The 26,654-nt window shown below is 43.5% G+C and overlaps 1 protein-coding gene across 1 annotated transcript in view; it reads right to left on the reverse strand.

The window, feature by feature from the left end:
- Window positions 1-4: 4 nt before the first annotated feature.
- The window catches only part of lama1 (laminin, alpha 1), a 36,751-nt gene continuing 10,101 nt past the window's right edge, over window positions 5-26,654 (reverse strand). Inside the window, exons 5-62 of the mRNA XM_035530600.1 lie at window positions 26,062-26,241; window positions 25,673-25,762; window positions 24,710-24,827; window positions 24,296-24,474; window positions 23,689-23,794; window positions 23,185-23,342; window positions 22,955-23,095; window positions 22,610-22,774; window positions 21,649-21,753; window positions 21,316-21,530; window positions 20,916-21,027; window positions 20,666-20,776; window positions 20,126-20,253; window positions 19,413-19,499; window positions 19,065-19,276; window positions 18,639-18,745; window positions 17,602-17,782; window positions 17,288-17,424; window positions 16,942-17,175; window positions 16,496-16,639; window positions 15,280-15,462; window positions 14,617-14,802; window positions 14,040-14,167; window positions 13,687-13,807; window positions 13,270-13,410; window positions 12,985-13,103; window positions 12,518-12,798; window positions 12,045-12,187; window positions 11,752-11,850; window positions 11,547-11,658; window positions 11,083-11,239; window positions 10,620-10,830; window positions 10,355-10,471; window positions 9,918-10,081; window positions 9,504-9,642; window positions 9,143-9,245; window positions 8,887-9,003; window positions 8,407-8,586; window positions 7,978-8,132; window positions 7,656-7,799; window positions 7,439-7,572; window positions 7,130-7,277; window positions 6,926-7,050; window positions 6,572-6,722; window positions 6,293-6,437; window positions 5,834-5,975; window positions 5,523-5,637; window positions 4,985-5,152; window positions 4,590-4,741; window positions 4,222-4,404; window positions 3,438-3,627; window positions 3,002-3,108; window positions 2,036-2,225; window positions 1,738-1,890; window positions 1,341-1,494; window positions 1,087-1,220; window positions 515-731; window positions 5-390 (exon numbers count right to left, since the gene is read on the reverse strand). Coding sequence (XP_035386493.1) covers window positions 227-390; window positions 515-731; window positions 1,087-1,220; window positions 1,341-1,494; window positions 1,738-1,890; window positions 2,036-2,225; window positions 3,002-3,108; window positions 3,438-3,627; window positions 4,222-4,404; window positions 4,590-4,741; window positions 4,985-5,152; window positions 5,523-5,637; window positions 5,834-5,975; window positions 6,293-6,437; window positions 6,572-6,722; window positions 6,926-7,050; window positions 7,130-7,277; window positions 7,439-7,572; window positions 7,656-7,799; window positions 7,978-8,132; window positions 8,407-8,586; window positions 8,887-9,003; window positions 9,143-9,245; window positions 9,504-9,642; window positions 9,918-10,081; window positions 10,355-10,471; window positions 10,620-10,830; window positions 11,083-11,239; window positions 11,547-11,658; window positions 11,752-11,850; window positions 12,045-12,187; window positions 12,518-12,798; window positions 12,985-13,103; window positions 13,270-13,410; window positions 13,687-13,807; window positions 14,040-14,167; window positions 14,617-14,802; window positions 15,280-15,462; window positions 16,496-16,639; window positions 16,942-17,175; window positions 17,288-17,424; window positions 17,602-17,782; window positions 18,639-18,745; window positions 19,065-19,276; window positions 19,413-19,499; window positions 20,126-20,253; window positions 20,666-20,776; window positions 20,916-21,027; window positions 21,316-21,530; window positions 21,649-21,753; window positions 22,610-22,774; window positions 22,955-23,095; window positions 23,185-23,342; window positions 23,689-23,794; window positions 24,296-24,474; window positions 24,710-24,827; window positions 25,673-25,762; window positions 26,062-26,241 — 8,682 coding nt within the window. The 3' untranslated portion in view covers window positions 5-226. The remainder of the gene's footprint in view (window positions 391-514; window positions 732-1,086; window positions 1,221-1,340; window positions 1,495-1,737; window positions 1,891-2,035; window positions 2,226-3,001; window positions 3,109-3,437; window positions 3,628-4,221; window positions 4,405-4,589; window positions 4,742-4,984; window positions 5,153-5,522; window positions 5,638-5,833; window positions 5,976-6,292; window positions 6,438-6,571; window positions 6,723-6,925; window positions 7,051-7,129; window positions 7,278-7,438; window positions 7,573-7,655; window positions 7,800-7,977; window positions 8,133-8,406; window positions 8,587-8,886; window positions 9,004-9,142; window positions 9,246-9,503; window positions 9,643-9,917; window positions 10,082-10,354; window positions 10,472-10,619; window positions 10,831-11,082; window positions 11,240-11,546; window positions 11,659-11,751; window positions 11,851-12,044; window positions 12,188-12,517; window positions 12,799-12,984; window positions 13,104-13,269; window positions 13,411-13,686; window positions 13,808-14,039; window positions 14,168-14,616; window positions 14,803-15,279; window positions 15,463-16,495; window positions 16,640-16,941; window positions 17,176-17,287; window positions 17,425-17,601; window positions 17,783-18,638; window positions 18,746-19,064; window positions 19,277-19,412; window positions 19,500-20,125; window positions 20,254-20,665; window positions 20,777-20,915; window positions 21,028-21,315; window positions 21,531-21,648; window positions 21,754-22,609; window positions 22,775-22,954; window positions 23,096-23,184; window positions 23,343-23,688; window positions 23,795-24,295; window positions 24,475-24,709; window positions 24,828-25,672; window positions 25,763-26,061; window positions 26,242-26,654) is intronic.

Here is a 26,654-nt window from a genome sequence, read left to right on the forward strand (position 1 = left end):
GAACTAATTTTCCTGAGTACTTTATTGCAGTACATTATCAGACATATGAGCAGACATTTCAGCATATTGGAAGTTCAAAATTTCATCACACAAATGATTCATCACATACTAATAATCACAAATATAACTCTCACAACAAGAGAAAATAAATTTGAACAGTTAATCTGCTTTTGCAGATTTTGTACAAATGTCACACATGGAGTGGCCTGAAGGATACTGAGGCAAGTCAAGCAGTTGGCGTGGCTGGGCAGGAGTGGGGTATGACCCCTGGCCGGGCAAAGGCAGAGCTGAAGTCCAACACATCTATAATAGGACCTTTAGAGAGACGCAGGTTGCGCATGCAACCATGGAAAGTCGCTCTAGAGCTGAGGCAGCTCTGTTTCACATCCGCTGTGGGCCAGCGTAGAGTACGGAGAAAAGAAATTTAAAACCATTGCTCTTCAAGAAGCAAAAGATAAAAAGAGTGCATGCCATAAATTTAAAGCTAAAGTAAGAGAAGGTGAGGCTGGTGTACCTGGGTATCCTCCAACATAGATGGGGTTCTTGGTCTCTGCAGATGTGGAGGAAGAATGGGGGTTCTCTGTGCTCACGCTCACGCCGTCCACGCTCAAACTCAGGCTGTGCTTCAGCTTCTTAGCCACTAGGGTGTGCCAGCGGCCATCGCACAGTGCCACCCTGCTCCGAGACACGGCTGAGAAACGCCCGGCGCCGTTGTTTACGTGGAATGCCACCTGCAAGGGGGAGTGTAGTCAGCAGAGCAACAGGAATGATCAGCCTGGAGCATCAGGGAAGAGGGACATTACATCCCCTAACTGAGAGGAGCTAGGAGACCACAAGAGTCAGTGTCACAGAAGGATGACAGAATAGAAGTGTGAAGAGTCCTTATTTTAAGATTCAAGTTGTGCAGAACATATTTTCAGCAGCGGTTAGATTAAATGTGTGTTCCAAAATTGCCTGCAGAATTATATGAGGCACATAGAATCCTCAGAGGCCTAAAACACAGATGATCACTATGTGTGATCATTAGGCAGGGTAGAGGCTGGCTGTGGCTGGTGTAGCACATGCAGTGGCTGGTGCGCTCCCCACCTGGCCATGGATAAGCTCCAGTCCAATGGCATCCACCCTGGTGCTGCTCACACCCAGCAGAACACCATTCAGAGCTGTGGAGCGGAACTCCAACATCACGGTCACATCAGAGCCCACGTAATAACCCTCTTTCACTGCACAGACATAGAGAAGGCAGTTTATGACCTGTTGGAACCACCTAATTAAAAAAGCTGTGGGTAAAACACACTAGATTGTCATTAACAGTTCTAAAGCTGACTGTACATAATACTGACTAAAGGCCGCGTATCCAGAGCTGTTGAAGAAGGTGCCATCCTGGACGGAGCTGAAGCAGGGCCCCATATCATGGGATGAGGCCACGCTCTGGAGATTCAGCTCAACGCTGTTCAGTTTGACCGTCTGTATACAGGCAGCCACACTATGGCTCACCTGCAAAACACAGGCCCAGTGGCAGGTTATGGGCTAATCACAGGTCACACCACTGCGCAATGATAATGAAGCATTCTAATTCTAATTCTGGTTTGTGTGTGGAGAGAAGATGTCTTGCGCCACGTCCCATGCCTGTGTGGGACAGAAACGCATCCCAGTTTTACAACAAAACCAATCCTTTCTAAAGATTGTAAACCAAGTCCCTGCATGAACTGTTTATGAACTTGTGTAAAGGGTACTAACGTTTCCAGTCCTCTTGGAGGTGTAGCTAGAAGGCAAGCCACCCAAGTACAGCCTCCCCTCCACGTCCAGAGTGTGACCTTTGATTAGAGTGCGTTCTGACTCCACCCCATCGACACTGATCGTTGTGCTCTTCTTACTGAAGTCTGTTCTCACCTGCACCCACACACAGAGCAGAACAATCCACCCAACTCCACCATGCACAGTGGCTCTCTGAATACTTCAGAGGCAGGGAGAAGAACAGAAGGAATGAAAGCCTTGTCTGGATGGGAGATGGACCATCCCCCAGGGGCAGACTCACAGTGTGCCAGCGTCCGTCGCTGATGTGCACTGGGAAGGTGACGACAGCCATGCCTTTGCCCAGATCGCAGGAGAAGAACAGTCGTCCCGCCTGCAGCTGCAGTGTGGCATAGTCCTGCTGGTTAGTGTTCGCCATGTAGTACAGGATGCCGCTCAGAGCCAGCGTGCGCACAGACAGTTCCACTGTGAAACTGCAGAGGGAGCATACTGAGATCACGCATGGCCAAGAGTAACATTATAAACATACTCACACACTGTAAAGAATACTTCAACTCTATCAAGACACTGATCTGTGTTTTCATTTTCTTCCAAAAGCAAGAGTTTCAGTGTTCAGTATACCCAGAGCCATGACTAAATAATTATTATTATATGATGTTTCTACACTGGATATGGTACTACTGTTAATGTTATGTCACAGATGCATCCAGCAGTGGACAAGTTAGGACTGAGTCCAAGGGCTCATGATGGTTCAAGGTGCCGTCTGTAAGAGAGGTGCTGTAAGCAGGCCCTGCAGCACGCTTCCTGAATTATGCACATCTAACAGTCACTGCTCTCTGGAGAGGAGATCATGTTCTCTGCACTGCACTGCCAACACTGGACCACTCCCAACAGTTCATGAATACAGAAGGACCTCACAGCACCTCATAGGGTGAAGGAATTAAAAGAATTAAACGTGAGAGAAATGGGAGCGTGAAGCACAACCTGAGAAAGCAAGACAGGACAACCGGGCACATCACGCAGGACTCTTCCAAAGCCAATGATCTAACCAGTAATCTAACAATCTGTCCTGTCCTGCAACTCTTAGAATGTATTCGTTCAGTTACTACAAGAATCCATGGTGTAAATGTAGATGTTGGGTGAAATATATACTGGACAACATGGTGGAATGGGACTAAAATAATAATCCATAATGTAAAATAATAAAAATAACGCGTAGGAAGTCAGTGGAAGAGCTTTGGATGCCTACCTTGACCTGACTGTCTTATTCTTGAAGTTGATGATCATGTGGCTGTTTTTGGAGAGCCCAAATTGGTGGGCACCTGGTATATGGCGGCTATGGTCCAAGGCAACACACTGGGGAGGTACAATACCTTATTAGTACATGTGGATGAAAATATTTTTATCACTGTCATAGTCATGAATCAGTATGCATGTTCATGCTTTGACAAAGCAGTGGCATTTAACGCATACGACACAGTGCCTGCATGTCTTGCATTCTCCCAGTTTTCTGTACATAGATGGTTGCTGAATACAGTAAGCTGTGGTTTTGTAAAACTTCCTTTTACCTTGTATAGCCCACAGAGGTATGTACAGAGTTATGTTGGCGTATGGTATCAAGACAATTTGACTAAAAATCTTTTTAGTGTGTGTGTGCGTGTGTGAGCATGCGGGTGCACACTCACAGCAGCAGACCCGGGTGTAACTGCATTGAGTTCAGTGGCCTCTGACACAGGCTTGTGGCCCAGCTCAGACATGGCCTCTGGCTCCGTGTCGCCCTCATCTGTCAGAAGCACGCGCATGGGCCGCTCCTCCAACAGGCAGCTGTCCATATCCACTCGCTCATACTTCACTGCACCAGACAGGTCCATGAGCCTGCCAGCAAACAGTCACTGCTGAAGGCACTGGCTGACAATCAACTCCTAAACATGTGACCTAGGTGAGATGTCTTTCAGCTAGTTTGTGACTCAAGGTCTAATTTTGGTGAAGCACAATGCTGTTACCCAGTGATAGTCAGTGATTTTGGCAATCTGGAGGTAAATCTACACATCTAGATAACATAGTGCTTAGTCAGATAATTGTAACTGTTTGACTTTGACTTAGACATAACCCTGACACTTAATCATGCATTTACCAAATTTGTCATTAATTACATGAATATCTAAGATTCAAGCATCTGTCTAAAATATTTAACTTTGTCTACATTTCCTTTAACCAATGACCCTGTTTACACAAGCCAAATAAATGCATCTTGAGTAAATGCATATTATTCAGGGAGCAATGACATTGCTTTAAATTGTTTTTTCTGGGTTTTTTTTCTTGCCTTATGTAAACAGGAACATAGGAATGTTATACTAATATCAGTATTTCACACTTTTAGTCTTTAACTTTATAATTAACTGTGTCTAATTTGTGTTTACATGCAGATAAAACTGCTTTAGCAAGTTATAGGGCTGAGCAGGGCCTCACATGGTATCCACAGCCAGGTTCCTGATACAACCATAAAAAGGCGTAGTGAAACTGAGCACTTCAGCGCCCTCTCCTGGTGGGACTCCTCCAATGTAGAAGTTAGTCAGAGTAAGAACCTTCTCTGCAGCTGAGCCCAGCCTTACTGTTGCCTGATGATCCTCATCGACATGCACTGTTAATGTCCTGCATTGAAACGTGTACCACACAGCATCAACAAAACAAGCGATGAAAATGAATATTGATTTAGTGTATGGCTTTTTATAAAAAGTATTTAAAGGTTGAAATATGATGTGTCACATCATATTCACTTTATTACTTTATTACACTTTTATTGATTTGACCAAATTTGATGGTGACCAGGGCCAGACCTCTTGTTTCTCTGCAGGATAAGGGAATGCTCCTGTCCATCACTAAAGGTGCCACTTCGTGACTGGACAACTGCTTTGTGCACACCTCCTCCCTCCACCACTGCAATGTGGACTTCCACACGGCCAGACACTAACATGGCGGCCAGGAAAGGCTACAGAAAGAAAGAGAAATGGCACTATGTTAATTCAAAGCTAAAACGGGAGCTACAACAGCATTCGACATTAAAGCTATCAGAAACAAGCAGTTCATGTGCTAAAACTGCACTAATTCTATCCAGAAATCACTATTTGGGATAATTTGTTCTTGTTGCGAGTGTGATCCTGTGAGATCTACAGTGGTTGGGCACATGGCTTTGGGCCTGGAGACACCCCAGCTGGCAGTGCGTTTCTGGTACCTGCTGTGCATGGCGCTGCTTGCGGCCTGACGGTGAGCCGAAGCCTGCCAGGATGAGGCCGCTACCATTGCGGCTGGAGAAGCTGCTCATGAGCTCCATCTGAGGTGACACGGTGATGGCAGGCATCTGCACATAGCCTCCACCCAGCACGGACACACTGCGGATGGGCTGCAGCACACACAACCATGCACCTTCATCATCATGCTACCTAGACTTTCTTAAGTTTCGATATACTGCATTAATCAAATTTTTAATTAACCCTTGAGGTAAGGATGCTGTAAAGCAGAAAATACTATATTCCACCTTCTTACAAAGTTCTGCTTATTTATAGAGGGTGCTTTGGTGACACCTACAGAAGCACTGCATATTTATTGGGCTAACATACTGTAGTATTTCTCTACATTTTGGCATGAAAAGACAACCACTGCCCTCCTGTGGTGAATATAATTTCTGTAGATGCACATGGCGCTATGAAGCCACGTGTCCTTAAAGCAGTAGTTGTAGAGCATGATATTCTACACGCCACCTTGTTTCTTACCTTTAGGATGCATCCTTTCTTTACACCATAGGCCTCCCTCAGCAGGTCAAAGTTAGTTCTCGCAACTTCCACATTCTTAATGCAGCCAACATAGGAGCGCGCAACAACCTGCCTCCTGAAACAAGTTAGAGAAGTTATGGATTTGTTTTCAGAAATGATTTTAAAAACAGCATAGATTATATTTTAAAGAACAGTGAATTATTTGAAAATATTTTGGGTCACCTAGAGGAATTCAGTTTGCAGCTTTTTCCAAAATATCAACAAAAATATTTTTCAGAGTTGACATGAGGTGTCTTTCAGGCAGGCTTTACCTGATTGGTCTAGATACAGGCAGCCCACCAATGTAAATGGGATCCAAGTCTGAGCGATTAAGATCAGAGGCGGTCCCAGGAGACTCCGCCTCCATGACTTCTCTCTCTGTGGGGTTGTCTGCAGTCATCACCGCTAGATAGCCTGGACACAAAATATATTTACCACACCTGTTACTACCTCTGGTGCCATCATGAACAGGAAAACACTACAGATACTGTAAAGATGCAACCTTCATACAGGGTGAAGTGAGAAACACAAAGATGTTAGGGATGAGAAAACATACTGAGAAACTATAATTATGACAATTACTAGAATTATGATAACATACACTTAATGTTTCCATTCAAATATAGTTTGCATAAATGTTCCTATCAAAATTTGTCACACTTCCAAACATGGGCATGTGGTAACTTTTTGTTAGATTATAAATGTGTAGTTCACTACAGAGTTAAGCCCACCTTTGCGTTTGTTACGCTGTAAGGCAATCTTATACCAGACCCCTGTGTTGTAGGCTTTGGTGGAGGTTAGCGTTAGAGGTCCAGAGCCTAATTCAAAGGTCAGACGCACTCTGCCCTCCACCAGCTCAATGGACAAGAAGTCTCTCTTCATGAATACAAGACATTAAGACATTAACACAAGAGCAAACATAAAGGCTATAGTGATAAACACAGACTGGAATTAACACAAATTACAAAACAGGAAAACAATCAATGATAATTGTAATGGTGGGAGCGTACAGTGCCGTTGGAGGCCAGGTAGAGCAGTAGGCCGTTGGGTGAGAGGGTTTTGAAGAACATGACGATGCTTGTGGAGATGGACCGCAGAGACTTCTCCACCACTGAATACCCACTGCCATCGAAGTAGAATGCAGTCTCCTCTATCTGTGGGCTACAGTCCCAATATTTACATACTTAAATATCAAGGGAAGCTATATCAGCTCATCTAAAATAATGATATACATTCCAGCTGTATAACATCCTAATGGTATATCATTTCAGACATTCTGAATAACTGAAAATCTGAATTTCTGGCATAACTATATAGCCACATATATGGTTATACGTCTAAACTGTTAGATTTCTGGAAGTTACCTCAAAAAGCAACCGCCACAACCTCCTTCTCTTTCAGCGTAGTTCCACAAGCCAATGTTCTTTTCATTAAGTGATGCCTCACCCATACATCCTTTGAAGTGAGTTATCTTCACTGCAGAGGATTTCTGGGTAAAAAATGGTGGAAAAAATGGGTGCAATACAGGTCCTTGTTGTACCCTTCTAAACAAAAGCCACTCAGCCTACCTTAACTTGGCCACTCAGGCCTCCCACAAATACCCAGGTGGACTTGTTCACATCCATGATGGTGGATGAGCCTGGGGCTACGGTCTTCACTGGAGGAAATGGCTCCGAGTCCATCTGCTGAACAGTAAGGGAGCCTTGCTTTCCAAATCTACAAAGCAATAATAATAATTATTATAATAAAATCAGTTTTACTATATTCATGATGTGAAAACATTAATTTGTACATTTAGTGTACATTTAGATCATGTAAACTCCACTTCAAGAATAATGTTAGCACCAAGCTAAGACTGTTAAGTTTGAGACACTTACCGGGTGGCGTTAATTCTGTGCCATTTGTTGTTGTTTATCTGGACACCGGGATACTCCAGCTTTGTATGTCCAGAGCCTGAATCCCATAGGAAAGCCACTTTCCCATGCCTCATCTCAAGTGCCATGAAATCCACCTGATATTGACGTAAAGGCTCAATCAGTGTATGAAATCCTGAAGATATACTTAGAAGAGAACAATCTGGATGGAGTAACTTACACTGAAACTACTGCCCATATAGAACAGCAGGTTGTCTGGTTCACTCGTCTTCACAGTCAAGGTGAGAGTATTGAAGTTGCTGGAGGTCACCTCTGGTTTGTATGCTCGCACACAATCCCGATCTGCTGACACTGCAACTTTAATCTGCACCAAGGAGAATATAATATATTAACTGCTTTTAAAATGTTTAGATATGGCATTATTAGTTTATAATTTCTCATTGACCTAGATTTAGATGTAGGTAATGCAACAGCAGCTCTGATAGAATAGGCTGTTGTATAAGATTGAAAGGAAGAACTGTGCACATATTTGGCACACTGACTGAGGCTGCTTGCATGCGGGCCTGGTTGATCATCTCCTTTATCTCAGACAGGTTCCTGCTCAAATTCTCTCCCAACATCTTCAGAGGCTTCAGCTTGTCAAAGAGTCTCTGTGCCCGTAGCTCAGCCTCTTTAAGCTTAGATTCAGCTGCATTGGCTGTAATGACATAATATAATGATTAGCAGTGTAAGACCGTGAGCTCTGGTATATATTTTTTCTACTGGCTCTATTGGCTAAGCTTTTGAAGGATTAGACTTCAAGGTTTTTGCCACATACACTTTGACACAGAGTACAGCATGTAATGAAGTACTGAGCCATTAAACTATTAATTTCTATATTCCTTTCAATGTAAAGAAAAATGTCCTGTAGCAGCTGTATTAGTGCCTGTGTAAAAGTTGTGACATAAGTTGTGCTGTATGAAGAAACTTACCAGTCTCCTCCGAAGCCTTGACCATGTTGTTAACAGTCCTGGTGCTGCTGTTGGCTGAGCTGATGGCTGAGGAAGACTCCTCGAGCTTATCGTGGTAGCTCTCCAGATGCTCTAGAGCTTTCTGCAGTGAAGCAGTGCTCCTGTTCACCTGCTCTTTTGCTTCCAGAACCTCAACTCTAACTATGGAGACGAGGAGACAAAAGAGTCAGAAACAGGCCTGCATTAAACTAGACTACATTTCTAGATCAGCGTCAGATGAATTATAAGTCACAGATAATAAGATTCTGCTATTTACATTACCCATACATTTACAATGTTTAAACTTTCTATGAGCAGCAGTGGCAGTAGACACTGAGTCGTTGGAGAAAGTGTCATGTCACAAGTGGCTATAAATGCAGAAGATGGAGGGCATTAGGTGAATATGGCAGTGCGCAGGGATAGACAGGGCTGTGGTCTTTAAGAATGGCAGTTGAGGCCTACCATCAGAGAGGTTCCCCAGGACAATCAGAGCCTCTGGAAGCAGCTGCGTGAAATTGTGCACACTCGCACAGACAAAACTGAGCCTGCCAGTTACATCACTGACATTCAGAACTAGTTCTGTGGAAGGCAATACATATACAATAATACAACATATCTGAATATAGAAATTAATTTGAATTCCTACAGACACGTGTGTGGGTATGAGTATATGTGTAAATGTGCAAACAAGTCAGTGTGAGAGAGTGACACAACTTGCCTTCGGTGTAGTTGTTCAAAGCTGCACTTTCATCCACAATGTTGGCGCTTCTCTGAGACACTTGTTTGCCAAGCTGAGTTAGAGATTTGTCTGACAGCACAGTCTTTTGGAGAAAGGGTATAATTAAATAATTAAAATTAAGAAAGCAAATTAAGAAAAAAAAAGATAGTAATAAAAGCAAATTAACTCCCAAATAATGCCACATGGCACTTATCTTTTTTTTAACATTAAGAGGTAACAAGGTAGAAAAAAAATGCATTCAAAAATAAATCAATTTTTACTCGATGTCTCGGAACAATAATGATGATCATAATAATTGAATTTGCTTTGCAGTACCATGTAGAGTTGGTGGTTGACTCACCAGGTTAAAGACAGTACTAGCATTCTGACTGACTACAAGAGCCAGATCCTCAGCCTGTTGGATAGTAGCACTGATGTCAGAGTAGGCCTGGGAGGTGCTGGTGGCATTCAGTGAGGCTCCTCTCACTTCAGACAGATTACTGCACAAAAGCAGGAAACACATCATAAGCACAGTGGCATTCATGCCATACACTCACAGATGTAGTACACATTCCCTGCTTCCTGCAGATAACACTCTGCTAGAGAATGGTTCCCAAGAGAAGAAATGCTTGTCACTACATAATGTCTAGGTTGCATTACTGGTTATGTACAGTACACTTAATAAAATCTCTTTCTGCATATACATCCCCCTTACACACACACACACACACACACACACACACACACACACACACACACACACACAAACACACACCTGTAGAGTGCTTGCGCCTGTTTGCTGAGAGCTTGGGCATGGTCCTCTGCTCTGTAGACTAGCTGCAGAGCGTCTCTCTTGGTCAGCTGCATCACTAGAGTGTCCACGTGCTTCCTCAGAGTGGGACTCCACTGGAGTAGTTCGTCCTTAGCCTCCTCCAGCCTCTGATCAGCAAGAGGCCAACATAACAGCATCAGCAGATAGGATGAATCACACACATCACATCGACATCAGACACAATACATCCACATTACACAAGCCATTTCAGAAACATCACATTGACACATTATGACCACATCAGAAACATCACATCAGGCAAAGAAGCTTAAGACATTCTGATGAACAGTAAGTGCTTTATACTTTAGGTCGTATAAAGGATAGAGTCCTTACTATGAACCCATAATTGTTTTTCTACTCAGTAAAATGTCCAGCCTCACCGCTGTGAAGTTGTGCATGTCTCCACCGATGTTGAGTGCATCAGTTAACAGATCCTGAGCCTCCTCCAGATTGGCCTCCACTGACTGGTTCACAGTACTGACATTCTCCCTTAAGGACTGTGGTAAGTTCCAGATACTAGTCATTTACATGATTACACAAACTTCTTGATTTTTCCGTAGATTCATCCATGCATTCTTCTATAATCTTATTCTAATAAGCAACCAAACAACTAACCATATATCACAATCTTAGAGAAACGCTCACCATGAACTTCTCCAGGTTGTTGTGAATGTTCTTCAGAAGGTGTTCTGTGTCATTGGTGCGGCTCTCAGCTGTGTTAAGGAGCTCTCGGGACTCCTGGAGCTGCTGGGTATATCTGGACAGTGCTGTGGAGACGTTCTGCTTCAGGGTTTGGGTGTGATATGAGACCTCCAGTATATCCTTTTGTATGCACTTGAGCACAGCCATTGCAGCTCTGCCAACACCAGACATAAGAGATTACACACACTGAACACGTTGTATGAGCTATGACATTTTGTTTATCATATTTTCTATACAGCCTATAGTCCAAAAGCCCAAAGCTCTTTGATAAATAAATAAATAAATAGAACTGTGTTCTAAAATTATATTTCAAAGTATTACACGGATATTATGAATGCTGTGCAGAAAAATCAGAGTTCTCTTCCAGCTTCTTGAAGTGACACAGTGAAGCAGGTGAGGAGTGTACCTGAGTTCATCTTCAGCAGCTGTACTGCTGCTGGCCAAGTCAGTGGACCTAATGCTCTCCAGCATGGCGGCCATTTGCTTCTGCAGAAGAGTGCTGTTGCCTTCTTCCACCTCTTCCCTCCATGTGTCATTAAGTTTTCCCACTTCCTCCTCCACAACTAGACCAATCACAGCCAAGCAGAGTGACCCACAGCTTTGTTACAATCAGTGATATGCTTGCTGTTTGTGAACAGTAGTGCTTCAAAATAAGTTATTAAAATACCCTTTTCTACAGAGTTCTATAGACAAGAATGAAGACAGGTAATAGTGTTAATTATCACCATGGTATTATAAGGTAATCACTTTAGGTAATACTACATTAGTACTATGCAAAAGTCTTTCTCATGGTGTGTATGTTTTATAGCCTTTTAAAAAAGGTTAGCAAACAGTTATGAATATAGCTACGAATACATGCATGTCACGTACCCTGGATGGCAGTATGAATGTTGGAAATCAAGTCAAGAAGGACTTTTCCTTGATGAACCCCCTCTTCAGAAGCCTGAAGAACATCTTCACCAAAAGCAAGCATATTCATGGCCTGGTAATGGAGGAAGGCAAGCAGCACACTTGTAGAAAGACATTCCAATAACACTGCAGTCAAGACATCTGAGGCGAGATGTAATATTGAAACCTTTTGATAAAGCATATCCACTTGTTCACTGAGGTCTGTAACATCCTCCTCCCTCCTGCTCAGTTGGTAGCTTGAATTCTGCTCCGATGATAATGCAGTCTATGAGAACAGTAATAAACAGCCACAATCTATTGTGTTTATCACATATTATTAAATACAGATTAGAATATAAACACAAAACGCATTTCACACTAGTAGTATTTCACACATTTGGTATTTGATTAATTCCTAAAGTCCTGGCCTCTTAACTAGCAAAACCAGATATGTGATGATTACTGGATTTGCGCTCACACCTGGAGCTCGTGGGTTTGGTTCTCCAGGCTGACCAGCAGGTTGTAGGGGGCCAGGACGGCGCCGCTCAGGTTCAGAGACTGGAGCAAGGCCTCCAGAGAATCCACATCATTCAGCAACAAGCCAGTGCATTCATCATCACATGCTGAGAAGAGCAGTCATTAGCTAGCGCCACGGCATCCATCAAGCAGGGAGATGAAAGCCTTTTTAAAGCCTCTTGTTGTGCTTTCAAAACAACTTCAGCTCTTAACATTAGCTATTTGACCAGCATCATGTATAATTTAACATAACTGTCAGCAGATGACTAAAACATGAAAGCACAATTTTGTGAAATATGTCCAAAATTATTAAATTTTTAAAACATTATTTAAATATTAGAGCCATCATAATTTAATTATAGTGCAAAGATTTTTTTAAACTGTGTGTACTGAGAGGATAAGAGCATGTGTTTTTATGTGTGATGCAGGATACTCACACACACACTGGTTGTTGGTCAGGACGTGTCTGTCTGCACACTGGTCACAAAGATGACCTGTGAACCCAGGCTTGCACACACACTTTCCTGTTTGTGCATCGCACACTTCATGGAGGGAGCCAGTCTCACTGCACTGACATACCTGGCACTTCCCGCCAGGCTCTGAGGGATTACCATAGTAACCCAAGGAACACCTCTCACAGTAGCGTCCCTCGTAGCCTGGATTACACGCATTGCAACGGTAATCCCCAACTCCCTCCAGCACACAGGTGGGGCTGAAACTGCACAAACATCCAATCGACTTTTAATTTTAAACCAAATTTCTTTTTTTTTTTTTTTGCTACAATAATTCATAGGAACACAAGATTATTTACAATACTAATGGAATAGTATTGTATTTTATTGAGTCATGTTTTGCATGCATGTTAGAGTAGAGGAGTTGGTGGGGTGCTGGTGGCAAGTGTTACCTATTGCTTTGCAATGGACAGGCACAAAGGGAGCAGTCACGGATGGAGCCCGTCACCCTGCCATAATAGCCTGGAGCACACAGATGACATTGCTTGCCTGCTGTGTTGTGCTGGCAGCCCTGGGTACAAAGGGAAAAATAGCTATGTTTAATACATAAATTACTATTTACTCTGTAAACGCAGAACAGAGCAAAGACAGAGCAAAAATCCAGAAAAATACAGATTAGAATGGCATAATGCAGTATAGGCTTATAGGCAGCTGTGGTATATGGAAAGCTGCCTTACCAAGCACTCGCCCGTGTCCAGGTCACAGGCCAGGCTGTGGTTGTTACACCTGCAGGGCACGCAGGGCTGAATCAGAGGCCTGTTCATGCCCCTCATACTGAGCTCAGACACAGGCTGCCTGTAGTATCCTGGAGCACACTCCTACAGCAGATACATGTACACACAAATAAACACACATACACACAATGATAACTGACTACTAAATCACAACTCTATTAAAAAGAACAGATGATACCCCAGATCACTCTACCACTTCCAATCTTAAGTGTGAGTCTACTGCTCAGTACTCGTGCCTACATGGTCTGAATATGGATACCCAGAGACTGTTACTGGTATTATAATGCCAGGCCAAAGGAATAGGGCTCAGGAGGGCCTGGCGTTAGGGCTTGGTGTGTGGGGGCATGTGGGGGTAGTTACCTGGCAGGACAGGCCAGCATAGCCTGGAGGGCAATCACAAGTCTCCACCAGCCTGGCCACCACAACAGCCTCTGGTGCCTCATCAGCCTCCACTGCGGTCTCCATGGAGACGTTTGAGATCCTGCAGAGAGCCAAAGACACCACGTTAGACTTACAAATAAAATCTAAAGACTCCAAAAAACACACACTGTCTGTGGCCCACTGGGCCTCTGAATCAAGAATTCTGAGAGCGCCCAAAGCTTTTGTGTAAAGATAAAAACTTTTTTCGACACTCTTCAAGATGTATTAATATGTAGGTAAGGCATGGGCCAGGGAGTGTGTGTGTGAGGCAGTTCTCAGGACAGTGCACTGACCTGCTCTGCTGGAGATCTGTACCATACGAGGCTTTGATGATGATGTACTCCACATTGCTCAGGATGGCCATGAAGTCTGCTCGACTCACTGCTTTCTCCGACACCGCGTTGAAGTACTTCCACTTGTGCTGCTCAGCCAGTGAAAGATTAGGACTTCACTGTCAGCTTCTAATAGGTCTTCCGAACAGACCCACTTGGAGCTGAACCAGCTACTGTTCCCTCTGCTTTCCCACACTTCCATACTGCACTCCTTTTGTATGTGTGGGTGCTCAGTAAATATGTGCCTATTTACATACAAGAGTGGCTAACTCCAGGAAATACATCTTTTCTGTGGTGTACCCCAATTCAAAAGGCTCCATTCAAATGGAAATGCCTTATAGTTATCAAGTATTTTCTCAGAGCATGTGGACACTGTAGAAACAGATCTTGATCCTCTTGCTGTGCACTTCTAAATTTTATATGTTGGCTTGCCTCATGTGTGCCTATACATTGGATTCAAGTTGCAATCACTCTAATAGTACCATATGGTGCAGATCTATGTGTGATGCGTGACATGGAGTGTATGGGTAGTGTTCACCTCTGTGAGGGGGATGCGCTGTGTGGTGCGCACTCCGTTCTCTGGGGCGGGCATGTTCGTGTAGATGACTAGCTTTCTCAGGTGCCCTCCCCTCATCAGCACCTGGGGCTCATGATTAGACAGACCCGAGCCATCCAACGCCGAGAAGGCCACAGTATAGGAGAGCTCGCCACCATAGGAGAGCAGCTACAGGGAGAGAACAGACATTGGATGAGCTGCACTACACCTGGCTCAGTCTGCCTTTCTAACTGTATGACAGAGCAAGAGATTTATTTTATTTAGTTATTGTGGCTTTGCCAAATCTGAAGGATTAAAAAAACATTTAGAGAATGAACTGTCACAGATATAATAATATAATAATTATAATATCCAAAATTCAGCTTGGAGTTAAGAATAATATACAGTTTTACAAAACATGTAACTTGGACAAATAATGAAGGCATATAATCCTGAAGCAGAAATCCACCACTAGCCCATGAGCCGATGTGGTCTACAGCAATGCTACTCAGACTTGGTTTTTGGGACAACCTGGCAGAGAAGCACATGATTTCACAAACGAAGACCATCTTCAGTTCAGATGTGTGGTTATTAGTGAAAAACAAATGTCTGCAACCCCTAGTCTCTTGGTTGAACAGCCCTGTCCTGTAGAGGGCAGTGTTATACCTTGCTGCCCTGGAAGCGCTGGGGCAGTCTCCAGTAATAGGGCCCTGGGAACATGGAGGCACTCTGCAGCTGAGCCACATCCAGCAGCACACCTCCCTCTGAATGATACACACCCTCCAGCGTCCCCTGCGGGTCACTCTGGCTCACAACATGCAGCAGTTCTGTCCCAGGACCCAGGGTGATCTAACAATGGGAAAGAAAGGTTGAAAGAATTAGACAATGTAGGTTTGAATGCATCAAGCAATTAAACGACTGGCATTAAATAAAGGTTCCTGTGACATATAACTGAGCATGGCCTATTTGGACCTTGGCAAGACAGAGCACATTTGCAACATATTCTCCAACATTGAATCTTTCCACTACCATTGGTAGCCTCAGCATTCTATATTTCACAGTGCTAAAAACCTTGGGGTGGTTCTGTTTGATCTTTGAACATGCAGATTCTAATTCCAGAGGTTTAGGGAGACTACCATAGCTGACAGAACCTTCCACCAATACTTTAGTTTAGTTTAGTACTACCGACCCGCTTTGCTAAATATAAATTATGATTCTGTACTCATATTATTTCACTGTGAAATGTTACACTTGCACAACCAGCTAGGATCAAGCTAAGATAAGAATCTGATAAGAACTCTATAAGACTTTCAGTGTTAGAATCACTTTACCTTCTATGCACAGTTTTTGCAAGTTACTCTGAATAAGTCCATCCACTCACTAAACATAAATGTAAATATAAACTGCTGAATACCGATGTCAATAAGCGGAGGGTGACAGCACACATTTTGGCAACTAACGGATTGGCAGGCATATTAGTAATGTTCATATACAATTCCAATTCTCCTTCAGGCCACAGAACATCTGATGTTAGATGATGATATCATCCATGGGTACACATTCCATTTGAAGTTTCACCTGACCAGCAAGACATTCTATTCCAACCCTTCACTATTGCTTTGGCTAAGTGCGAGCCTGCATGAGAAACACTATAAGGCCACATTGCACAGGCAGGGGCACATCTCAATAGCAATTCCACATGAGTCTACTGTTTTTGTCAACTTCATACTCCAGTGTGTGTCCAGTGTGCACTTATTAGACTGCATATTAGTGAGCTTCGGAGAATCTTTTCTCACTTCAATGTGCCATGCCACGTTTGTTTCTACAGTGCATTTCAGGAATTATATCATGATAGTGAAACTGGAAAAGAGGGTAGACTCACCGCTACTCTGACCAGACCGCTGAGCTCCTCACAGACAGAGGACACCCCAAAACAGAAACAGGGACTGCAGCCGGCTGGATTTGGCCCCCACAGGCCAAATGTCCCACTCTTACACTCATTACATTCATTACCACCAACATTATCCTGTAGGGCAGCGAGACAGAAAAAGAGCTAATGTAAGTGCTAATGCAAGCATCATTTAATGCATCACTTTATATTTTATTGCATTTGTTGTATATTTTCACTTTTTTCCATGCTTTATGAATAATATTTTAATGACCTGTAGAGAGGCCAAAATAACAATATAGTTCATAGGTAGAGGCAGAATACTCTTTATTATATCATTATAAATTCTAAAGGAAGATAGATGGCTGAATGTGTTTTCCACACTTTCTACCAAAGAGTTATAAGAGTAGCACAACCACTAGGGGGAGCTGTAACCGCACCTTGCACACACAGTGTCCATGGTCCTCACATCCACACACTCCCATGTCCTCATCACAAAACTCCTCCCGAGTGCCATTGATGTCGCATTTGCATGCAGTGCACTCTGGGAACTTCCTGAAGCCTACAGCGCATCGGTCGCATTTCTGACTGGCAAACTGAGGTCTGCACATGCACTGACCACTAAGAAGATCACACTGGGACGAGTTTGAGCCTGGCACACTGCATTCACATGGCTAGGGAAAAACACACAAAGAGGCTCGGTTACTCGGCTGAGTGTGTGCATGTGTGTATGTGTGTGGTGCATGTGTGTGTGTGTCTATGCAACAAAGGTCTTATTCATGTTACCTTGCATCCGGTCACCCCATCTTGATGCCAGTGATTGGCCTCACACAGTTCACATTTCTCTCCTGTAGTGTGGGGTGGGCAGATACACATGCCTGTCTTGGCGTTGCAATTACCGTATGTGTAAGCGCAATCACACACTGCAAACAAGAAAAGAAGAGTTTAGTGAAGAAGCTTAAACTTTCAATCACTCCGCATTAAGCTTTTATTTTTAATCAGTTCTGTGGATTTTAACTGAAAGATTTACATATGCTCTGTCATGACGCAGTAATCAAACTCAACCTCGCAGTGTGGCAAACTGCAGAGAGACATCTTACATGTGCAGCCACTATCGCTGAAGTTGTAGTAGCCATGTTTGCAATGGTCACACTTGTCCCCTGCTACCCCAGTGGTACAATGGCACTGACCATCTTCATCACATGCTTCTGAAACTGATCCTGACCGGTTGCATTGGCATGCCTTACAACCATCACCACTGTTAATGTCATGGAAACCATCCTGATGAACATAAAACATCTTTGGTTAATCAACCATCCAACCATATAGCAAAACAAAGGAAAATGTGAGGATATATGCATTTTAAATTGCCTTAAACAAAGGAAAAAGTGAGGTTATATGTATATTATATTCCCTTACACAAAGGAAAAAGTGAGGTTATATGAATATTACAGAAAAATATTACACTTCTAGCAAAAGAAATCTAAATGCTTGGTCTTTCTTTAGTACGAACAGAGAAAAGCACAGTGACAGTGGTAAGGCTGTGAGCTCTCACTACTGAACAGCTTGCCATAGCAAACAGTGAGCAATTATTATCCCAATGCCAAATGGAGACTCTGTTATTCATCTCGATTAAGCCACTTGGCCAAATGTGAAGTCTTTCATATCCAAGAAGGCCCCAGCAGAGCTCCAGACTGCCTGGCCTCAGTTGTCACCGCTTACCCCAGCCCAAGCATCTGACACTGGGCTGGAGGAACAGCTGCGCCCTTTTAACGTCCACATCCAGCCAAAGTCCCTTCCGGTCCACACCCACCTTTCCCCCACTATCCACCCACAGGAGTGCAAATGAACATCCGATCACACTTATGCATATTCAGAACCCATGGCAGCAGCCCCACGGAGCAGTGAGTGCAACACATGGGAACATGACAGACAGCACTGTGCACAGTCAGTGCATAACAAACAAAGATCCGTGACATTTACTGCCACTATTGGTAAAAAAGCCACTACCCTATGAAAGTATGAATGAATTGTTAAATTATCTATAAGATAATAACTTCGCATGGCAAATTAATAACATGGTATATAAATGACTGAAAGAACCAACTGAATAAATGAATGAATGAATGAACATTACCTGGCAGTGGTCACACTTATCCCCCGCCACATTGGCCTTACACTCACACTGGCCAGTAACAACGTTACACACGCTGGAGGCCGAGCCATTGCCATGGCAGCCACAGGCTAAAAACAAAATAAAACACACAACAATGATGCTGTATAAAGCAAAATGTGCCTGTCAAATGCTGTTGATTTGAAACTCAGTACAAACGGATTGCAAAAACAAGAACATTCAACAAAATTACTGTCCTCTAGATGGCGCTAACATATATTTTAAGTTACTTACCATGATATTTTTCATAATATCATAAAGGATTACACATGCAATAAATAAATCATGATGAAATGTCATCATACTGTTTAGCCATGAGATGTTAGCAGTGTTTTAAAGTGATTTTCAAGTCTGTGATGATAGAAAGCTCAAACTCTCTAGGGTTCGCACCTTGGCAATTCTTCGCTGCGATGGCGTCACCGTAGAAGCCGTCCTGACAATGCTCACAGTGTCGCCCCGCAGTGTGTCCCACACACTTCACACATTCACCCGTCACACCGTCGCAGTGGCCCACTTCCAATGGGTCCACGTTGCCGTTACACTCACACACAGAGCACCTCTGACCTGGCACGGTGGGGTTGCCGTAGTACCCATTAGCACACCTGAGAATGGTAGGAGAATTGGCACTGAGGGAGGAGCTGGGTTCGCTAGTTGCTCCTCAATAGTCTGCCTTCACTTTGACTGTGAGACTGTGCAGGACCCTTTGCTGGTGGCCAGGCACAACTGTGCTAAGTGTACCTCTCACACTGGGCTCCTGTGTATCCCTGCTCACACTGATCACACGTCACCTCTCCTGGACCTTGTACAGAGCAGGTGGGACTGAAGCTGGTCATACAAACAACAAAAAAAATCAACAACAAAAACATAAAAATATAAACATCAACAACATAAACATAAACTGACATCTGGCTGACTCCATGCGCTCAGAGGATAATAAGACCTGAGAGTGGTCTGGCAAGTGCTGAACAATTAGATAAATTAAAATCGGACAAAGAAAATAGACTAAACTAAACAAAAAGCAAGTGCTACAGAAGACTTAAACTAAAATAATTAAAAGTAACATGCATAGAGAAAATATAATAAAGGAACAAAAAAAGCAGAGCAACAGACAATGAGACAGAAAGAACCAAGACAGAACCAAAGAACAGTAAACTGAAAGTATGATCTTTAAATGGACTCAGATGTGTGTGAAAATAAATTCTATTTTATTGTGGGGATGATTTAATGAAAAAACAGGAGAGTGTTCCAGAGTTTTGAGTAGCCACTGAGAAAGCCTGTGCAACGTCTCAACCTTCTGATTACTAGATTGGATTAGTAAATTGTATGACTCAAGGGGTGGAATGGAGGCTGATCAGAGATATAGGTATGCCGTGTAGAGCTTTAAAAACAAACAGTAGAGCCTTAATTCCACTCAGTGAAACAAACACACACACACACACACACTAACTCACTTGTTGGACGCCAGTGTCAACGGGCAGGCGCATCGCTGGCAGTCTTCTCCTGTGCCCTCTGTGGGGTCGCCATAGTAACCTGGCAGGCACTGGTCACAGTGGGGTCCTGTAGTGTTATGAGAGCAGCCCTGGAGAAGAATTAAGGATTCAGTGTTTCACTCAAACACACACACACAGACACAGACACACACACACAGACGGACACAGACACACATACACATACACACACACACACACACACACACACACACACACACACACACACACACACACACACACACACACACACAGACACACACGCACACACACACACACACGCTGCAGGCCATAGCAACCTGACTGCTATGTGCTCCATGTACTGTTACTAGGTACAACATTGGCATGCTAGATTTTTTTATTGCTCTTTTTTAGTAAATAATGCTGCCCTACTTTGGCTAATGCCTGCCATACTGAGTAGTAGCTGAGTTCAACAGATTTAAGATCACATACAGATTTAAGATCACATACACATTACCTGCATAAAAACCATGCAGATCTCACCTGACACACTCCGTTGATATCACACTCAGTGGCATGATCGTTACACTCACACTGCAGACAGTTTCCCCCAAACAGGATGCCACCGACTCGATAAAACCCAGAAATACAGTACTGGAGAGAGAGGGAGAGATGACGAGAGGGAGATTAGACAGAAAAAGCATGGCAGAGAGAGATAAGAGAGAGGCATGGTGTTAGCTCTATTTGTTCCAGTTTGCTAAAGTCCTCTATCAGGGTGTGTCTGTGCTCCTACCTCGCAGGATGTCCCAGCGTATCCCCACGGACATTCACACTGCTCAACATCAAGCGCCGGGACAGAGCCTGTGGAGGTGTGATCCGCCATAGCCATAGACACAGAGCTCAGCCTGCACACACACACACACACACACAGAGCCCCGGGGGGTTGTGGTGGGGGGTGAACTTGTGCTGTACTTCACAAGAAAAATCCCAGAGACAGGTCAAGCACACTCTCCTGGTGGGCCAGCCGACAGGTGGGCCAGCCATTTGGCTTAGTTCTATTCAAATGAATTTTGTTTAATATCATTGTCTGGTTAGTCCTATGGCTTCTGGACAAAGGTGACTGAAGCTGATGGACTCATGTTAATCAGTTGCCAGTGTGTGTGAGCGTGTGTGTGTGAGTGTGTTTGTCTCACCGCAGCACCCCCTCCACGCTGACGTTGAGGTGTGCTCTGATGCGGAGGCTGGCTACGTCCGCCAGCACACTCATCAGCTCGTCTCGCTGTGCCGGCCGCCGCGTGTGTGCGTCCATGAAGACATGTGCTGTGAGCTCCAGAGCTACCTGCTGCTCGCCATGTGGACTCAGGAGCACGAGGTGGGCCTGCAGCTGCTGCAAGGTCCTCCCGTTCCCCTGGGGACGCCACAAAGGCACACACAGGACCAGACGATGGATTACCCCAATGAATTTGAGTCAAATATTTCCACTGTGTTTCAGTAATAAAGCAGATGCACAGAAGCACATACATTACCTCAATAATCACATCAAAATGGGAAGGAAGAGTTTTGTCCACATTACTGTCCACTGAAACGTCATATGCCACACTGTAGTTCAGAAAGGTTCCATAAGCCGTCACCTATGGAGAGAAAACACCAAGCAAAGATTAACTTCAGCCTTGATCGTGGACTAGTTGTCAGATGTGTGTGTGTGTGTGTGTGTGTGCGCATGTGTGTTTAATAAAAATGTCATACATGTTTTTAATTATTTTTAGTTTTACATTATTTGATAATATTTCCTTTTCATTGTGCAGAGGGGCCTACTGAGAAACAGAGAGGTCTCCGCTGGTCAATAAATCAATAAATATTAAACCCAAGCCATATATTATCATTTTCTTTTAATATCAGTGCAATTACCTGAGGCCAGTTCACTATCATTAGAACTGAAACCATCATTAAAATACAAGGTGCAAGCAACTTCTATATAAATCATCCAGGGAGGTACACGCTTAAAGCTAGATATTATGAGTATGCTTTCAAAAGCTGCTTGTCTACAAATAATGACCTGCAAAGCATTCATTCATAGCTGCAGGCAATAGCTGGACACCTGTTGGATATTTCATTTCTGTACTAACATGGGAGCAGGACCTATAAATGGGAGCCATTTCTAATGATAATTGCCTCCCCCTTCACTTAGAACTGGTGTTAGTGAGAAGGATAATTACTTATTTCAATTTCATTAATCACCCAAGGGATCAACAGCTACAAATATTACGAGTCACTCCGGTCATGTGTAAGCTAATTATAACTAAATGCAATAATGAGTCACTGATTATGTGTAATTAGAGGGGAAGGTGCTATTAACATTAACATATGGATAGGATTAAGGGAGAGAGGATGAGACAGACAAAGAAAGAGGGAGGCAGAGAGAGAGAGAGAGAGAGAGAGAGAGAGAGAGAGAGAGAGAGAGAGAGAGAGAGAGAGAGAGAGAGAGACCTTGTTGCCGAGGAAGGGCTCTGGTGCAGTCCAAGCAGACATGGAGAAAGAGCTCCTGGTTGCCGTGTTGTTGTTAGCGACGATCAGGTTGTCCTCACTGATGGGGTTGGTGTAGACTAGAGTGCTGTGGATGGAGGGACGCAGCCACCCATCTCTGTGCACAATCTAAAGATACAATGAATTAATGAATTCCTGTGAATTCAGACACTATGTAAAGTTTTGCACAGAATAAATATTCGAGATATGCTGCACAGTCATATATTTATTAATAAAATAAGGAAAAGCAACACATAGCATGCCTGTGTGCCTGTGTGCGTGTGTGCGTGTGAGAGAGAGAGACCATACCGAGGTGGTAGTCCAGCTGGAGCTCTCACACACATCTGACACGCCAAAGCAGAAGCACTCAGTGCAGCCCTCTGGGTTGCTGGCTTGCAGGTTATAGAACCCTTGCTTACACAGGTCACAGTTTGCACCCATCACGTTGACCTGCACACACACAAAAGTGACTCAGTCAGTCATACCACTTAGCAAAATAAAACCTCTGCCTGTTCACACACAGTGTACGTGTATCTTACCTTGCAGATACACTCTGTACATGGGTCAATGTTATGACTCCCTTCCAGACTACACTCACAGTGTGTGCACAAGGGGAAGTCCCTGTAGCCAAATGCACAGCGGTCACACCTTTCCCCTGCAAAGCCCTCCTTACATATACACTGACCTGGAAGAAGACCTGCACCGCAAAGAAAGGCCACAGTTTATTACCAAAGGAAAGGTTTGGCACAAAGCCGAGCAGAACGAGTGAGGTGTTCTAGTAGCCACCACATTAGCAAGATGCTTTTGGACTAATTTTATTAATGGTATTTGGTAGCTAACAGCATGCATTTGTTACAATGTTAACATTTTTTTCTATTCTTTAACATTGCTTGGAGTCATATGAAAGCTTCAAAAAGAAAGTGTCACAGCTATATTTGGTTTACTGGGTATGTTTCTTTTACAATGAGAGCCCTAATATATGTGAGGAATGTGCCCGTGTGTTTGCCTTTGTTAGTATATGTAGTTGTATGTTTGTTGGTCACCTTTCACAGAGTTAGCATGGCTGTCGTCTCTAATACAGGCATGGCTAACTGAGCCTCTCATATCACAATTACACTCCAGACAGGGCTCATTAGCATACGGAGAAACCTAAGACCAAATACAAGGCAAAAAAACCCCAAATAATATTAACAGTATTAACAGCAGCACAACAACAACAGAAAACAACTGCAACACATTAGCCTTCATCTTGGATCCATCCCAGATGCTAACAGCCATCACAGGACCCGAGTGATGAGCCCAGCTCTGTGATGGCCATGCTGCAGGGCTGCTGCTGCTGCTACGACCTTTTGACATGTAGACCAGCTTTGATGACAGGTCGCAGCAGCACCACCACCACAAACAAGTGAAAAAGGGCAACACTGCTATATGGCTATGGCTGCTTTTAAATGACTACAGTGCTTTGCTTAAACTGTTATTGTCCTTGATACTGGACCAGCAACCATGACCACACAGATAAACCATTATCTGTTAACACAACAGACACAAAGGCAGTGTGAATGCAATAAAATGCAATAAAGCACATGCTGTGTGGGAGGCCAGAAGCTTACCCCCCCCCACACACACACACACTTAACAAGGGCTTTCTACCTTGTGTGGTCTGTAGTAACCATCAGCACAAGTCTCACAGTTAACCCCTGCAGTATTCTGGATGCAGCTGATACACACTCCACCCCCCACGAACTGGCCGCGTGTGTTCATGCTCATCCGCAGCTCAGCTACAGTCTGGTTGTAATAACAGTCCTCCGCCTTATTGTGACAGTTGCATTCTGGTGAGTGATAGAGAGAATGAGAGGGCTTTTTTTTATTTGTTACTTGGAAGTGCAGGAAACTGTAAGTGCTAATTGTGAATACTTGGTAAATACTTAGCAGAGCTCTTAAAACACTGGCATAGGTGAAATTAGTGACCACATTCTGATGCACCCATATTTCAGTTCTCATCCAGATACAAGCTGGCAATTTTCTCATTTTTCACTTGAAGTATCTTATGGGCGTTTCTCTTACTCTCGCATGTGTTGCCGTCGGAGATGGTCCCTGGTTGCCACAGTTCCTGGTGGTAGCCAGGGCAACACTCATTACAGCTCTCCCCACATGTATTGTGCTCACATACACACTGCAGTTTCTGGAGGACAGAGAGAGAGAGAGAGAGAGAGAGAGAGAGAGAGAGAGAGAGAGAGAGAGAGAGAGAGAGAGAAGCTAAGATATATAAGAATGATACCACAAAAGAGAGGGCAGAGAAAACAAGTGCCAAAGGAAATACTCTCTATTTACACAGGCTGTCAATCAATAGAACACAAGCGCAGATTCCCCACCCCTGGCCCCTGCACACACATTCCCAGACTGAAACTCACCCAACACTCATTCAACACTGTGCAGGTTAGTTAGTGTGTGTGTGTGTATGTATGAAGAGACCAGGGATTACACCTGCTTTTTCAGGCTCTTGTTAACATGATTTTCACTGTTGCTGAGCTACAAAAGTGAAAGCAACAAAGTTTGCTTAACACAGACTATACTAGATGAATTCCTCCGAAACTGCAGGGGTCCAGTTCCTTAGTCACTGCCTTAGTCACTTTTTGTTCTGAACACTCTTACGCCATGGTATGGAGCTTGTGATCTCAATATTTCACAATTTTACTAAACAAATTTCTGTTTAGTAAAAAACAGCTTAAAATGATTAAAAATTATTAAAATAAATCTGCATCACATATACACAGTAATGGCACTATTAATGTTGATCTTTCAGTCTGAAATGGTCATTCTGAATTGAACAGTCTTGAGTGAACATAAACATTAACACTTACCACTGAACATAAAATGTTATTAAAAGCAATAATTTTGCCACAAAAGGCAATCATTAGCCTGGTATCAGAGACACTGGTGGAATTTCACATTATCACGGTAATCTTATTTGACTGACAGGCTGTGTTCAAATTTGCTGACAGAGAAGTGAATACTGCATTCTGTTACCTTGGTAACAGGGTCCCAGGGGCAACTCTGGGCGTGACCATAGCAGATGCACATCCCTCCTACTGAGATGTCCTTGATTGAGTAGAAATACTGAAGACAAGAGAGAGCATGGAGAGGGAGAGCCACATTACAAAAGAAAACTTCACTCTAAAAGAGAGACCAGTTATCAGTACAGCGATATGACACATTGGGGTTCACTCTCTGCTTCAAAAAGGGAATCAAATTATGTCTCTGTTGAATGCCATGCCATGCGGTATGGTTATTAATAAGCAATACGATTCTGTATATTATCTTGTTAATTGAAAAATTATATTTAGGATTAGATTGGTTTTTATTACAAAACCAGCATTACTGCTGGTATTTCTCCATCCAAGAAAGTGAATGCCCACCCGCCGAGTGACGATTGGGTCCACGTCTTTGGGGTCACGGTAGCTGAGGGTCATGAGGTCGGCGTTGAGTGTGCGGATACGTTGCAGACGCAGGCGGATGTAACGGGCGGAGGTGAACTCCAGCAGTTCAGGGGTCAGGTCGTCAGCGCCCGGTCGCCCGTTTATCACAGATGTGTGGATCTATGCAGATGAAGGAGGAGAGGTGAGACACATCAGCACACTAGCACTGATCTCAAGCCTGTATGGACTTATAGATGTCAGCCTATCACTACTGCTAATGTAATGCAAACTGAAAGACTAACATGAATCTTCACCTACTGCAGTCCGAGCCAGTAACAACAAACAACGACACTTGTATGTAATTAAAACACAATATATAGCATTATATATGATGAACCCATATTAATTACAATGACCAAGAATAACTTGAGACTCTAATAGGGTTTAAGTATAGAATTGAATATAGTATCTGTATTTGTTTGGAGTGTTGTGGTTTATATATGGAGAAATATGTATGATGACACTATAAGTAGCAGACTTGCATCCCTAAACAGTATTTATGCTGGCATTGTAGCAGATGTATATCATAACAC

The sequence above is a fragment of the Electrophorus electricus genome, chromosome 10 (assembly GCF_013358815.1).
Source record: "Electrophorus electricus isolate fEleEle1 chromosome 10, fEleEle1.pri, whole genome shotgun sequence".
Taxonomy (NCBI): Eukaryota; Metazoa; Chordata; class Actinopteri; order Gymnotiformes; family Gymnotidae; genus Electrophorus; species Electrophorus electricus.